General features: G+C 38.7%; 1 protein-coding gene across 3 annotated transcripts; it reads right to left on the reverse strand.

Annotated features, from left to right (window-relative positions):
- Positions 1-677: 677 nt before the first annotated feature.
- Positions 678-15800, reverse strand: HEMGN (hemogen). 3 transcript variants are annotated; one of them, XM_038552909.1, is made up of 5 exons: positions 15720-15800; positions 9186-9311; positions 7378-7471; positions 3486-4714; positions 678-834 (listed from the first exon to the last, which is right to left on the reverse strand). In XM_038552909.1, exons 2-5 carry the CDS (start codon positions 9262-9264, stop codon positions 728-730), a joined length of 1509 nt encoding a protein of 502 aa, XP_038408837.1. In that variant the 5' UTR covers positions 9265-9311; positions 15720-15800; the 3' UTR covers positions 678-727. The 3 variants fall into 3 exon arrangements, with proteins under 3 accessions (XP_038408837.1, XP_038408836.1, XP_038408838.1); XM_038552908.1 differs by lacking the exon at positions 15720-15800 and adding an exon at positions 11902-12057; XM_038552910.1 differs by lacking the exons at positions 9186-9311; positions 15720-15800 and adding an exon at positions 11902-11959.
- Between the last annotated feature and the right edge of the window lie 298 nt (positions 15801-16098).

Consider the following 16098-nt stretch of genomic DNA (forward strand, 5'->3'; position numbering starts at 1 on the left):
TGAAGGAGTCCCAGAATAATTGTTAAAATTAACTTTAAAACCAACCAACCAAAGCCTGAATAAAATGTTGATGCTATTGTTAACACGGCTAATTGAACAAAGTTTACAAAAAAAAAAAAAAACTATTACTCTCCCAGATTTTAAGTGTTCAGACAATAGTTTCTCTACTTTTTTTTTTTAATGTTTATTTATTTATGATAGTCACAGAGAGAGAAAGAGAGAGAGGCAGAGACACAGAAAGAGGGAGAAGCAGACTCCATGCACCGGAAGCCCGATGTGGGATTCGATCCTGGTCTCCAGGATCGCGCCCTGGGCCAAAGGCAGGCGCCAAACCGCTGCGCCACCCAGGGATCCCTAGTTTCTCTACTTTTTAAAATTTACCAAGGGAAAAAAAAAAAAAAAAAAAGAATTAACCAAAGAGAGGTTTCTTCTTAGCAGGGAAAATCATTCAGCCATTCCTTTCCCATTTCTTCCCACCACTATCCTCACCCCAATATACATATATGTACACACATACACACACACACGCATACATTAGCAGAATATCATCTATATGACAGAACCTGAAAAAACATCTTCCTGTTCTTCCAGATGTAGTCTATATGTGAAAAAAACCCAATTAAAATATTAATAAGTATTATAGAGATCTACAATGTTTTGAGAAAATCACACACACAATATATTAAGATGTGTATTTTGTTGGACAACTATTGATGGTTGAGCATTGTTAAAACAAAACATAACTAAAGACATCATTTTCTGGATGAATCTCTTGAGGAACATTTGGAATTGCTGGTATCTCTGGTTCTTCTGCTTTGGGTTTTTCTCTCATTTCTGTAAAATAAAATATGAAAATAGGTTCAATAAATGGTATTGGGACAGGTGACTATCTAGAGAAAAAAACTACCTCACACCTTGCACAAAAGCAAATTTCAGATGAATTAAAGATTTAAATATTAAAATACCATAAATGTTGTAGAAACAATAAAATGTTTTTTATAATCTTAGGATTAGAAAGGCCTTCCTGGGGATCCCTGGGTGGCTCAGCAGTTTGGCGCCTGCCTTCGGCCCAGGGCGCGATCCTGGAGTCCCGGGATCGAGTCCCGCGTCAGGCTCCCGGCATGGAGCCTGCTTCTCCTTCTGCCTGTGTCTCTGCCTCTCTCTCTCTCTCTATGTCTATCATGAATGAATGAATGAATGAATGAATGAATGAATAAATAAATAAATAAATAAATAAATAAATAAATAAAAGAAAGGCCTTCCTAAGCAGAACACAGGCCAGAAACCATAAGGGAAAAGAATGACTGGTTTAAATAACTAAATATTAAAATATTTAGTTAGGTTTGAATAAATAAAAATTAAAATCTTGTCATGTAGATGACAAAAATAATTATAAATAAAGTTAAACCCAAATCAACAACTGGGAAAATACTTATAACTTATGTGTAGGTAAAGGCTTAATCACTATTATATAGGGATTTTAAAAATCAATCCAAAAAGATCAAATTTAAAATGGAACAGGAATTCGAACAAGCAATTCTCAAAAGAAAAAATTCAAATTTATAACAGTCATAAAATTCAAATTAGTCATCAAAAAAGTAGAAATTAAAACAATAGGTTGTTTGGTGTTTTTTTAAACCTAACATACAGGAAAGGATTTTTTATATTATGTTTTTAAAAGATGAATTTATTTTAGAAGAGAGAGCAGGAGGAGGGGCAGAGAGAAAGGGAGAGAGTGAACCCTCAAGCAAACTCCCTGCTGAGCATGGAGCCTGACACAGGACTTGATCCCAGGACCCTGACCTCATGACCTAAGCCAAAATCAAGAGTCAGACACTTAACTGACTGAGCCACCTGGGTGTCTCAGAAAAGTTTTTTAAATGTAATCACATGCAGTATTGACAAGGGCCTAGGGGAAAGGCACTTATATAAACTCTTGGTTTGTGGGGATTGCTATAACACCTTGGGGAGCTAGTCTGACAGAATGTATCCAAACATTAAATGTGGATTCCCTTTGGCCCAGCATTTCAATTTCTAGGAATTTATCCAAAGAATATAATTGTATAGACTTAAGCTTCCAGTGCCTCAGTTTCCTTATCTACAAAATGGGGGTAATATTGTTTTTCTGTTAGAGTATTTAACATTGAATAAAATAATTCACACAAAAGGTTTAATAGTTTCTGGTGCATAGAAAGTGCCAAATAAATATTACTTCCAATGATGTTCATTGAACATTGTCATAATATAAACCTTGGTGGTAACCTAAATGTTTGGCATTTCAGAGATTGGTTGAATAAATTTTACAATATGTATATATAAATATATATATATATGGATCATAGTATGTATAAAAATACCATACAGTTGTTACAAAAAAATGTCATTAAGATGGCCACGATATATATGTGGAAAAAAATGCAGGTTACAGAATAGAATGTATACTATCTCATTTGTTAAAACAAAGGAAAATAACCTTCAGGATGAGGATCAGAGATAGGAGATGGTACTAGAGTGGACTTACCCTATATTCACTTACATATTACTCTAATTTATCATAATGAACATTCATAATTCATTATCATGAACATTTTCTAGTCAGATGACAGCTGCTTCTCTAGCAGGGGCTTCTATCCACACAGGCAAGTGCTTCACCTGTCTTTTTAAGATATTTCTCAAAACCCAACTAACCTCATGCTTTTGTTACACTCATCTTTTAGGAAAGAGAATAAATAAGTTACCAGAGGGATTTCTTTAGAAAACAATTTCCTGAGAACTATGGTCTGGTCGACTCAGTCCATTTCTTATACTGTCTATGGTATTGTCCAAAGAGAATCAGGGTTCTCATTTATATCCCTGAGGCAAGTCAAACTGAAGAAAGGTTCCGTTATTTTAAAAGTGTTATGCTTAGGAGAAAGCTTTTCAGGAACAAACATTGAAATAGAGAAGGGTTTTGGCAAACCTGATAAATCCTACAAAAATGAGTTCCCTAGTAACAGGATCATATTTTGTACCTTTATAGCTTCTTTGGCACCTTGTACCCTGAACTTACTTGCTTTTAGTTTTCTGGGAAATTTCAGTTCTCAAGAAAAATCGTATTCATCAAGCTTTCTTGTTAATTTAAACTTGATTGTTCTTTACAATATCTTGCACATAATTCTCTTACATTGGGCTCATTCACTTCACTAGCTAAAGCTTCCCAGAAAGTATGTTGGGTACCTATGATACACACTTATATTTTCAATTATTTTAATTCTTTGTAAATGTGTGCCAAACAGGCATTACTTGGATGAAAATCGTATTTTACTCAAAACTAGCAAATAACATTAATGGTATCCCTTGTGATAATGGGAGATAGCCTATGATTGTCAAAGAAGGCTATAAATCACCATTTTGAGGGAGATGTACCTATGTTGGTGCTCTAAATTATAAATGGGGGACCCCATTAAGTGGCAGTGTCGCTGACTTGTACCATTAAAATACCATACCTCGGGGAAAAGTATAAACATCCTTAGCATCCTCCTGATGTGTTTTAGGATCCTGGCCTTGGGGCCCACCTGTTTCTTGGTATGGTTCTGGAAAGCATTCTTTAGGCATATCCTTATTTTTATATGTCTTAGTAGAGAGGTCCTCAGGCCCAGGTGTTTCTTGGTATATTTCAGGTGAAGAGTCTTCAGTCCCAGCTGTTTCTTGGTATATTTCAGGTGAAGAGTCCGCAGGTCCAGGTGTCTCTTGATATATTTCAGGTGTATATTCCTCAGGGGCAGGCATTTCTTGGATCCTTTGATGGCAGGATGCTTTAGGCATAGCAAATTCTTGATATGTTTCACAAGAGAAGTGTTCAGGTTCAACTGTTTCTTGGTGTGTTTTTGTAGAAAGGTCTTTAGGCACAGCTATGTCTTGTGTTTTAGGAAAGAGGCTTTCAATCTCAGCCATTCCTTGATCTGGGTCAGAATTGTATTCCTCAGGTTCAGCTCTTTTTTGGTATGTTTCAAGGGCGTATCCTTTAGGCACATCTGGTTTGGGGGGTGCTTCAAGAGAGCATCCTTCCAGGTCAGCTACGTCTTCAGATGTTTTAGAAGGAATGTCTTTGACTACAGCCATTTCTTGGCTTGTTGTAGGAGAGAGGGCTTCAGGTTCAGCCGTATCAGGGCACATTCTGGAAGGATGGCTTTGAAGTATAGCTGTTTCTTGGAACATTGTAGGAGAGGAGGCTTCAGGTTCAGAGATATCAGGACACATTTTGGAAGGATGACCTTGAAGTACAACTGTTTCTTGGCACATTATAGGAGAGAGGGCTTCAGGTTCAGCCATATCAGGACAAATTTTAGAAGTATGGTCTTGAAGTACCATTCTTTCTTGGCACATTGTAGGAGAGAGGACTTCAGGTTCAGCCATATCTTGGCATGTTTCAGAAGGGTGGTTTTGTACCACTATTCCTTGTAACTCAGAAGAACTCTCCTGATACATAATGCTTTCTTTATCCTCTGCAGAAAATTGTTTCTTAGGCACAACTTTTTTGGGAGAGGCTACCAGAGAGAGTGCTTCGGTTATACTCCTGGGTGGCTCAGTTTCTTTCTCCACAGATGCCAGTGCTTTCTCCATCATGTCATTTTTAAATTGTGACTGAGGTTCCACCTTCAGTTCTGTATTTTGTTTTCTCTTTCTGCCTCTTTTATTTCCTTTTCCTGTCCTTGGCCGCTTGCATTTTTTCTCTCTGTGGAAGATCAGAATTAATGTCAGCAATGGGGCCACAGGATTCAAAGAAATGCTTAGTGATAATGCCCCAGGGTTCCCACTGCCATATTGCATGACCATGAACAAATCACTGAATCTCTCTAGGCCTCAATCTCCTTTATAAGATGAAGGAGCAGAGCTAGATGTTCTCAGTTATTAGGAAAGGAAATGTTCCTCAGGGAACACCCTGCTCACATGAAATCTTCTTGGTGAGTTGAGAGAGAGAGAGAGAGTTTGAGAGCATATATTTAAAGAATGGTTATGGAAAACGTATAACTGATTTTATAAATGAATAGATTGGCATTCTGGTTTATACACTAGTCTCTTTGGGTTTAGTCTGTGTGAGTTAGTCCCACTATGCCCTGAGCAAATGGATATAATTGCATTTCTAGATCTGCAATCCAGGCACAGCTCCTTGTCTGTGCAGCCTGCAGACAGATGTATATCTAATTGCTTATCTAATTCAGTGTCTTGTGTACAGAATGCTAAATAGCCATGATACATGTCAAATGAGATGTACTGTAAGCTGAGTCAAAAGCTGCAAAAACATTCTGGAAGTAAAGAAGCCTGGTGGAAAGGCATGAGTGGTCATATTATACCTACTCTGAATTAATAGCTAGATGAAGGATCTAAAAGATAAAAGGATATGCATGGAAATTGCAGCCAATGACAAATTGTTAGGAACTGCCACTATAACCAAATACAGATGGCTAATGCAGATGGGCTGGGGGATTGGGGGAGGAAAAGGTACTATAAATAAACATTTCATCATTTTTCTAAACCTATTGAAATTCTGTTCCACGCTACCTGCTCCGTGGAGTCTTATAGACCACAGGGCTGAAATGCTCTCCTTGCTTAGGATTATGAGGGTCATACTTTTAGGCAGGGAACATAGGCTGCTTCATACTCTTGTTATTTCTGGGGAAATATTCTTATAGTAAATATTCTTTTTTTTTTATGATAGTCACACACAGAGAGAGAGGCAGAGACACAGGCAGAGGGAGAAGCAGGCTCCATGCACCGGGAGCCTGACGTGGGATTCGATCCCGGGTCTCCAGGATCGCGCCCTGGGCCAAAGGAAGGCGCTAGACCGCTGCGCCACCCAGGGATCCCTCTTATAGTAAATATTATTTCTTTTAGCAAACTAGGTAAAACTAGTGCTTTTATATCTTTGCAGTGCTCATAATGCCTTGCATAATTAACGTGTATCCTCCTCTACCTTTGTTTATGTTTGAAGATTGCCATAATTTTTTTTAAAGATTACCTCACCAAAACCAGTTTGAAATCAATATTTTAAAAGTTAAGATGGAATGACACCTCAGCATTTTAAACTTTAATTCCAAGTAACAAAGGTAACAAGATAAATTATAAAGTCCTTATTACTAGATTTTTAAAAGATGGTGTATGTGACTTTTTCAGGAAACGACTATTTCATCCTAGATATTAAATCCTAAACAATTTGTTAGGTAGATCTCTATATGAGGTAATCTGAGTAATGTTCCATGTTCTTCCTAGTAGTTTCATGGGCAAGTCACTTAAACTCTCTGTATCTTGGTTTCTTCATAGATAAAATGGAGTAAATGGTATCTGCCCAAATTCATGTGGTTGTTGTAATAATTGCATATAATAGGGGCCACTGGGTGACTCAGTCAGGCAAGTGGCCAACTCTTGCTTTTGGCTTAGGTCATGACCTCAGGGTCATGCGGTGGAGCCAGCATTGGGCTGCCTTCTCAGCGGGGAGTCTCCTTTCTTTCTCCCTTTCCCTCTGCCCCTCCTCCTGCTATAAATAAATAAATAAATAAGTAAATAAATAAATCTTTTTAAAAAATAATTACATATAATAACTTGAATGAATGAATTATTCAAATATAAATTAGTACTCATATTAACACAGGAAACAGTGCTTTCTATGTGCCAGGCACTGTTTTAAGTAATTTACTTATTCTGTTATCTCATACAATCTTCACGTCATCTACTTACAAGGCAGATAGTATTATTATCTCCATTTCCCAAATGACAAAAACAATGCACTTTCTTGTCCAAGGTCAAATGGTTAGAAATGAGGGGGCCATACTTCAAATCTAGTCATTCTGGCTTTAACAGCCAGGGCTCTTAGCCATTACACTCTGCTGCTTCTCTTTGGAACCATTAAAGGTTTTGCTGGGTGGTATGTTGTAGTAGGAACAGTCCTCAGTAGTATGGAGATGTGTCACTAGAGCATGGCCAGCCAGCAGCCAAGAATCTCACTAAAGTGTCATCTACTTCAATGGCTTTTCCAGCCTTGGCCTCCCTACCCAGCAAGCCCAGAAACCCAATTCTATCAGCACACTGAGACTAGCTCCATTTGTCCAGGAAAAGAACTCATCAACCAGCTCAGAGAAAATGATATATGTACCTAAAGACCAATTTTTAAGTGAACAATGAGAAATGCAAAGTCACACAGCAGAGGATGCTTGGACTAACAGATGAATGAATTCTCCTCTGTAGCTATTATTTGAGAAGCTAAGTAATGATCAGAAGGTTGCTTGACAAGAGTAGAATTAAGGGAGCTAATTGGATATTCTTCAACAGAGTCGCCACAGAACTTGAGTATACAAGTTTCTGCTATAACATGATAAAAAAATCATTCCTGGGAAACCATACCCAAAGTGCCATTGCAAATTTTGCTTCTCTTGTGCTTCAGCTTTTCTTTTTCTGAGTTGCTCTCTGTTTCGCAAATTCCAAGTTCCAATGACTTCTGTGGGATCAAAATAGAAGTTATAGGAGATAGTAATAAGTTGTGGCATTTATCAGCAAGAGTCCTATGGCAAAGTGGTAGAAACTCTATGCTAGATGTCTGTTTTTCTCCTAGCATTTGGGTGACAAGAACCACATCTTATTTATCCTTGTACCTCCAAAGAATGCCTAGGAGCAAACATTCATAAACATTTTTAAGCAAAAGGGTCAGTATGTAAATGTGCTATCAACTCATTAATTTCTTTAAAATAATTTTACATATTTTAGGAACATAAAAGAATAAAATCAGCCATTTCATGCCATCCTTAACAATATAACCTGTTTTCATTTTATTTCTCATACACATCTAGTCCCTATATTACACAAATGTGTAGTAATAGCATATCATAATTTGATCATTATCAACTAACATTATGTTAGATATATTTTCTATGACATAGTCCTCATAATTATAACTTTAATCAAATTGATGCATTCCTGTTTTCCCAGTTATTCCACTTGTATGGGTTATTGCCAATTTTATAGGGATTTTTTTTTGCCATTACAGATCAAACTATAATGAGGATATTCATGCATACAGCTTTTTTCCTTTTGAATTTTTTCTTTAGGATGGTGTTTCTCCTAGTTCTTTGGAAAGTTATTATCAAAAAAGGTTCTGTTGCAGTCTAAGTTTGTGAGAAGTTAATGGGTCTTTTTAGAGCCTGTAAAGTGATTACAAACTTGCACTAAGACCCCCAAAAGACAGAGCATGTCCCTTAGACCATAGCACCTTTTGTTCTTAGGACAGAAGTTTTTATGGTGAACTTGGATGGGGAAATATCATACCTTTATTTTTACCAATGTCCAATTAAGTTTCCTTCAATTATGAATGTAGGTGACAAACCAGAGCAATTTTTGTGTAGTAAGTGACTTTGTCACCAAAAGAAATCACAGATATTTTTTCATATCACAATACAGCTGTTGCAGATACCTTAAAATATAATTTATTTGAGATGATATATTTGATTTGATACAATGGTTTTAGACACACCATTAATATAATTGTGTTTTAAATGCATCTATAAATAAGCATATATATTACTGTATCACAATTTTTCATTTTGATAATTGTACCTTACAACTGTTTCCTTTGTAATCCTATCAATTTTACATATTTAAAATATTTATTCTAAAAAGGGCTCTATAGGTTCATAAGAATGCCAAAGGGATTCATGGCACAAAATAGTTTAACAACTGTCTCAAAGCCTAGGGTTCCACAAAACATTTTGAGAAATGCTGGTTTAGGATAGACTCAAGACTAAGATTAGTGAGTCAAAAGAATAAGCACTGTTATAGATCTGACAATAGGTAGATCAGATCTCTTTCCAAAAATCATACCAAATTTACACTACCATAGAAGGACAGGGGGTGTACTTGTTTTACCACAACTGTCCAGTACTGGGTATTTTCATTATCTTTCACTTAAATATATTATTAATAACTTATTTGTTATCTCCTTGTTTTCTCTGGATTATTAGAATCAATGCACTAGAAGTTCTGCAGAAGGTATATAGCCCCACTCCTTCCCATCTAAGGTTATATGAACATACTCAATTATGTCCTTTTTTGGTGCCAGATCCATAAAAATTAGGAAAATAATCACAGCCCCAGTTTCTCCCAACAGTCACTAAGACTGTTAGTGGCCACTAGAGACTTCTTAAGATCCCTTTCATTACCTGGAACATGGTTCTTTTCTTGACGAGGATTAGTTGTCTGATGGAACGTCAAGTGAGATTGGTCCTTTCCCAAATCCATCTTGCTGTAATACCTTCCTGCTATTTGGTCTGACTTCCACAAGCAGCCTTTTTAAAAATATCAAAAGCACCCAACAGTGAAACACACGCGCGCACACACACACATACACACACACACACACACACACACACACACACAAGTTTACTTGTCACTTAACTTCCCGCCTAAAAGTTTTATCTTTTAGGACCACAGCTGTTGGCTACTACTACTTTCTTTATCACATTACACGGGTATGAGTAGGAGTAGGGGGCATGGTTGGTCCTACTATCCTCATTCTGTAGCACATTTGCTAGCTCTATAGGGAGTCCCATGGCCACAGCCTGACATGGGACAACCTCCAGTACAACACTCATTTATTTCTGGCTGCCAAAAAAGTGCCTAAGTCTGATGGTCTTTTTTTGTTATGGAAGTGGCATAGTATAGAAAGAACCTTAGGTCTAGGACCTAACCAGTCCATGTCCTAGAGTAAGTCACCTCCCCTTTCCTCATTTGCAAAGTGGGTAAATAATTCCTGACTTGCCCACCTGACACAGTTCTTATAAAAATAATGAATGTGAAAATTAAGAAGATGTGAAATTAATCTTACATTATTTTCCTGCATATGGCATTTTTTTTCACCTTAATCGGTTACAAAATAATGGAAAGTCTTATTGTAGGTGCTGTGAAATTTAGATGATAGACCCAAAGAACCAAATTAGGAATGCAAAGCAAATCTGACCCCCAAGCTGCTCATCTGATCCTTCACAAGTGACTCAAGATAACTAGTGAAATCCACTGTTACTCATCCAGGGGAGGTCAAAAAGGATTTCTTAATGAAAATATGACCATGTTATGCCACAGAAATTAAGTTGAAACCAAAGGAATTACCCCATCCCTAGTTGGTCACCCCATTTGAGAAGGCAAGGAGGCGCAGAGGACCATGGCTATTCAAATAGCAAAAGAACCACTGAACACACCCTGATATGAGCAGCCTGTCTGAGAAATGCAGGATTAACAGTATTCTAGAGCCATAGACTAGATTGAAGAGAATTTGAATTCCAATGTTGCTTAGGCAAGTTAGATAGCCTAGGGGCCAGTTGACCTATCTACGACATGGGGACAAATATATCTCGTGGTGTTAATTGGGGAAGATTAAATCAAATAATCTGTATAAGACATGGTGCCTAGCATATTCAATTTGCTTAACAAGTATTAGCTGCTCTTATTAAGAAAAAAAATATAGTAATCAGATTTTGGTAAAACAAGTCATAGCTTTAAATGCACTAAAGAAACTCAGAAAATCTGAAAAGAATCCTTTATCAAGAGAAGACCTTCAAAATGTGAATAGGTACCCCCTACTTCCCTAGGCTCTTAAGGCATTAGAAGTGGAAGGGCCCCCAAAACCATCTAATTCCCCCCCCCTCATTTTACATACAGATAAACTGAGAGCCAAGGAGAAGAATGATTAACCTGCCCCAAATTTTCTTATTACTGACATCACTACTTACTGATTATGAGACAGGTCTTTTCAGGCTTGATCTTGCCTGGGTATGAAAATATATGTGTAGTGTGAATGTATGAGAGAAGCAAGTTTTTCAAACATACTGGAAAGTGTTGAGAATTACATAACAAATACCCATATACACAGCACCCACACTTAATGTGATTTTCAGTCTCCACATCCTAATGTTTTAGCTTTAACTTTCTCAATTCTCCAGTCTTTCCCATAAGAAAAGATCAAAAACGCATAACCTCAGAGACTATTCAAAGGAGTCCTGGAGGGAATGGAAAGTGTAATTCGTGATTTGTCTCTCAAAAATGTTTGGATTTTCAGATACAGAGTTTAAAGAAATCAAATACATATGAAAGTAACTTCAAAAATTTTAAAGCAGTAAGATTTATTGTTTAAACCAGCATTTTAAATATTGGTCCCTTTATTTGAGATACTTTCATTCTTACGGGTTGTTTTTTATGATAGCTCAATAAAATAACCTTACAAAATATCTCTGGGGTACCTTACACAAGATGCAGAAGCACTTCTTAATTAGAATTATCCTTACTTGGGGCTTATGACATTCAGTTCAATGATTCGGCAAATCTTAGGGAATGTTACATACTGTGTCACATGTTGACCAAGACTATCAAGATGCAAAGACTGATAGATCTACTTCCTGAATTCTGAGCACCATACACTCAAATTATATTTACTCATCTTTATTTTAAGGAAATAATAGATTCTTTAGCCTGTTGCAGCCTTCCAAGTTGATTCCACTCCTCCCTCATATTTCCTGTATCTAGAAGCAGAATGTGGAAGGACTATGAGAGGGTGGGGTCTCAAGTCAACAGTAAGTACAGCCAATGTTGGGTGGAGGGGTCCAGTGGAGGGACTTTGGAGCAAACTAGATTGGAAGTTGAGCAAGGTGTCTTTGATGTGATAAGCAGGCCAGAGCAGGAACTTGTCTGGGACAGGAGTCACGTAGTAAGTTCACAAGCCATAGTTCATTGTCCCTCATCTCTGTAGAAAACTGGAGCCATTACCAGAATGTGAGACGTTAGCCATTAAAGGATGGATATTTTTTAACAAATGCTGCCTTGTTCTAGAGTTATTTGCATATATACACGAAGCTTCTAAGTGACAAAATTGTAGGGCATAGTTACCTCTCTCGACTCAGCTTTCCATTCCTACAGTATACTCTAGTGGGAGGCTGCCACAAGAGTCTCCCATAAATGCCCACACTTCTGTAACAGAGGGTATGCAGCCTGTGAAGACACTTTTTACACTCAGAGGACCTGATGTGGCTGTGACTTAATAATAGTAATCCCATCATCTGTTCCAGAACTCTGCCTACTGTCATTCACAGGCACTGTCCTATGTGCTGGAGACATGGCAGCTAAAAGGCAAAAATCCCTGCCCTTATGAAGCCTATAGTCTAATGGGGAGAGATAAACACTAAGCAAATTTTTAAAAATGTAATCAGATGGTGATGAGTGTTTGGGAGAAAACTGAGCAGGGAAAAATAGGCTGGGAAATGAGGGGGAAAGTCGATGTTGGTGGCTATTTAAATAGGATGGTCAGGGAAAGTTTGATGGATAGGGTGACAGTTGAGCAGAACTGAAGGAGGTGAGTGGCCAGCCAGGCTGATAGCTAGGAGGGCATTCCAGACAAAGGGACACTGGCAAATGGCCTATGCTGGTTGGAAGTAGGTTCAAAGAGTTAAGTTTGTTGCACTTGTAGTTATTTCTACTCTGATTGAGATAGATAGCCACGGGATGGTTTTGAAGAGAAGATTGATATGATTTGACTTATATTTTTAAAGGATTATCCTGACTACTGTGTGGAAAATAGACTCTTAGAAACAGGGGATGGGATGGAAGCAAGGGGACCATTTAGAAGGGTCTTGTAATAATCCAAGAGAGCTGTGATTAAGCCTTGAACTGTGATGGTAGTAGTACAGAAGTGGTCAGATTCTGGAGTAGCTTCCAGGTTGGATATGGAATGAGAGATAGTCAAGGACTAGGACAAGGGTTTGGGTCTGAGCAACTGGAAGGCAGGGAGTTACCATTAATACATGAGGAAGGCTGGGAGGAGCAGGCTTGCAGGAGATGATGAGTTTAGTTTGGAACATACTAACAGATTAGGGAGGAAACACCAAAGGAGCAGCCACCAGTGAAGCAGAGGAAAACTAGAAAAATATTGTGTCCCAGAAGCCACACGGAAAAGATGTTTCATGGAGGAGGGAGTGATCAATTGTGCCAAATTTTGCTAATGGGTAGAGTAAAAGGATTGAGGGTTATCTATTTCCTAACAATTTAATTAATTATATAGACTGGGGCCCAGAGAGGTCATAGAGGCAGGACCAGCTACATGATTTGCAGGGCCCAGTGCACTATGAAGATGCATAGCTCCTCCTACAAAAATTAAGAATTTCAAGTCAAGGGCACCTGGGTGGCTCAGTCAGTTAAGCATCTGCCTTCAGTTCAGATCATGATCTGAGAATTCTGGGGTTGAGCCATATGTTGGGCTCTGCACTCAGCAGGGAGTCTGCTTTTCCCTCTGCCCGACCCCCACCCCACTCCTGCACATGTGCTCTCTCTCAAAAAAAAAAAAAAATTAAAAAAAAAAAGAATTTCAAGTCAACCATAGCAGAAAATTAAACCCACAAGTGTTTCGCTGGATCCTTGCAGCAGACGTAAAATAACTGTCATTATTTTTCAGATCAAGACACTGACGCTAAGTATCAAGTGATTTCAGATTGCAGAGCTAGAGTGAATCTGGAACCTGGACCTTCAACCTCCCAGTCTGGTCTTCTTACTACAAGACCAAACCAGTTATTAAGGGAGAAAAATGCTTTTTTGCCTCTTGCTCATCTGGAGCAAGTTTAAATACTGAGGCCTTGTTCATGCATTTCAGAGGGCTAATTGAACTGGGCAGGTTTGGGAGGGAAAGAAACATCACTAAGAACTTCTGCCCTCTGGCTCTTATGATGGGGGTGAGAAGGGCGCAAAGGGTACTACCCAGTCAAAAACATGATCTGATACAAGTGCTCCAAAGCTAATGTAGTTTTAGGCTATACCGATATAATTATAGAGCCCCCACACCAGGGGGAGATCAGAGTCCTGCTACACTTTGGTTTGTCATGCCAGACCTAGAGCATCGTATTGTGAGGACCATATGAATGATACTTGAAAGAGCAAAGGGCATGTAGCCCTACCATTTCCTGGCTGTGTAATTTGGGAAGAAATAGCTCAATTCTTTCTAATCCTTGGCTGCTTCACTTGTAAAACAGAAAGAGTAAAGCCTCCCAGGGATGCTGTGAGGATGAAAGTGATCTTGAAAGCATTTTTTTTTTTTTAATGAAAGGCACCCTGCAGAAAGGAGTGTCAGAAACTTGGGAGGTGTTCATAGGGTTCTTGAAGTGTTCTAATGATGCACCTAGGCATTTTCCTAGAGTGCATTTAGGTACAAAAGTCAAGAAAGGGAAGATATTGTGCACTCATTTTCTTAGAAATGAGAATGAGCTTTTGAATTCTTTTCAAAAAGCGGATCAAGCTTTGTTTTCCTAAGTGGAAAGAGAGAGTTTCTGGTCTCCCTCTCTCACAGTCTGTGGACACATGATAAATGAGTTGTCTCTGCTAAAGCAGATGCTGCTGTACTCCTACTGATAACATGGTCTATGGCTTTAGAATGGCAGCAACCCGCCTCTCAATCTAGTTTGTTCCAAAGGTCCTTCTCTTGCCTCCTCCATCAATGTTTCTTTCTACTTAATATACAGACAAATAAGCATCTTTGGATGAATCGTGAGTGGCCATTTATCTGGGAAAGAACAATTCTGCTTCCACCTTGAACCACCATCACATCTCTGCCTTTTCTTTCCCCAACTTTTTGATTTCCTACCATACTCAGTTAACCTCATCTCTCCACATACATCCCTTCTTCATTCCTTCACACCTGCAGTCTAGCTTTTCTTTCCACATATTTTTCTCTCATGCCTCATCAGAGGTCATGATTTCTAGTGGCCAAGTCCAGTGGCCCCTCTGCACTTCTCTCCGACCTCCCATCACTCATGGCTCCTCCCAGCACTTCCACCCTCCTTGAAAACTGCTCCGCTCCTAGCATCTATGGGGGTATGTTCCCCACCTCTTTCCCTCTTCCTCATCCTTCCTCACAGTCTTCTCTTTCACTCCTCTCAATGTGGGAGGTATTTCCCAAGGATGACACCCTGATCTTTTCTATGTAAATGCCCACCCATCTTAGATGGTTGATCCAACCGTATACCTTTAGCTATTACCTCTGTACAGATATCTTCTAAATAAATATCAGTATGAGTTCTAAGCTCACGTTTTCAAATGTCTCTTGGATATCAGTCATTACAGAATATCCCACTGCACCTCAAAGTTAGCATAGCAGAAAGCAAATCTATCTGTCCCCTAAGGCCACTCTCCTCTGTGGTTTCTTTCTGTCAGAATAGTAGCACCATGATCCCAGTCATCCAGTTGTAAACCTTCACAATTGTCTTGGTCTCCATCTCCTCACTACTTCTCACATCCAACTAGACAAGTTCTATGAGTTTCTTCTTCCCAGTGCCCCACATGTTCATTCTCTATCCTTCCCCATGCCACCATCCCAGAGAGGGACCCCAAATTCCCATTGGAAGTGCTGGAAAAGCTTCCTAGGTGGTTTGTCTGCTTCTATTTTCCTAACCATCCCCAGACTGTACTGCACAAACAGCCAGAACATTCCCCTTACAGCTGAGTCCGAATGGGTTACTACCTTGTGTAGAGTACTGTAAAGTCTTGGTAATACTTGCAAGATAAAGATTAAATTTCTCATCCTGGTCTTTCAAGCCAACCTCCCAATCTTCCCTCCCATTACTTTCCTGAAAATATCCAATATTCTAATTGAACAGTGCCATTTATCCTCCCTCCCATTTATCTAATTAAACAGTGTTTGGCCTTGGCTCTAACACCCACAGTACCTTTATTCACACCTCTTGGCTGTTCAGTGCTCTCTCCTTGTGTCTGCCCATCCAGATAGTGAATGCCTCCATCACAAAGCCTTTGATGATGATGATAATGTGTTAGCCACTTTATGAACACATAATAGGTACCTGAAATTTTATGTACATTATCTCATTTAGTCTACCTAGCTAATATTATCCTCATTTCACTGATAAGAACATTGCTGGTTTAAAGAGATTAGGTTGTATCCCACGATTATATAAGCTCATTAGTGCCAGAGTTAGGGCTCAAAGCCAAGGCTGTCTATCTCTAAAGTTTAGATTTCACCATTCTGTTCTACTACCTCTTCCTACCTAGAAATGAGAGTTCCTTTCCAAGCTATAATCACACTTAATT

Source organism: Canis lupus, chromosome 11, assembly GCF_011100685.1.
Source record: "Canis lupus familiaris isolate Mischka breed German Shepherd chromosome 11, alternate assembly UU_Cfam_GSD_1.0, whole genome shotgun sequence".
NCBI lineage: Eukaryota > Metazoa > Chordata > Mammalia > Carnivora > Canidae > Canis > Canis lupus.

Bases quoted from the DNA above. Each gene is read 5' to 3' on its own strand.
- HEMGN (XM_038552909.1), bottom strand. From the start codon at position 9,264: ATGGATTTGGGAAAGGACCAATCTCACTTGACGTTCCATCAGACAACT. The intron at 7,472-9,185 runs GTAATGAAAGGG...TTGATCCCACAG, and splicing joins AGAAAAGAACCATGTTCCAG to AAGTCATTGGAACTTGGAAT. The intron at 4,715-7,377 runs GTATGGTTTCCC...GATCTTCCACAG, and splicing joins AATTTGCAATGGCACTTTGG to AGAGAAAAAATGCAAGCGGC.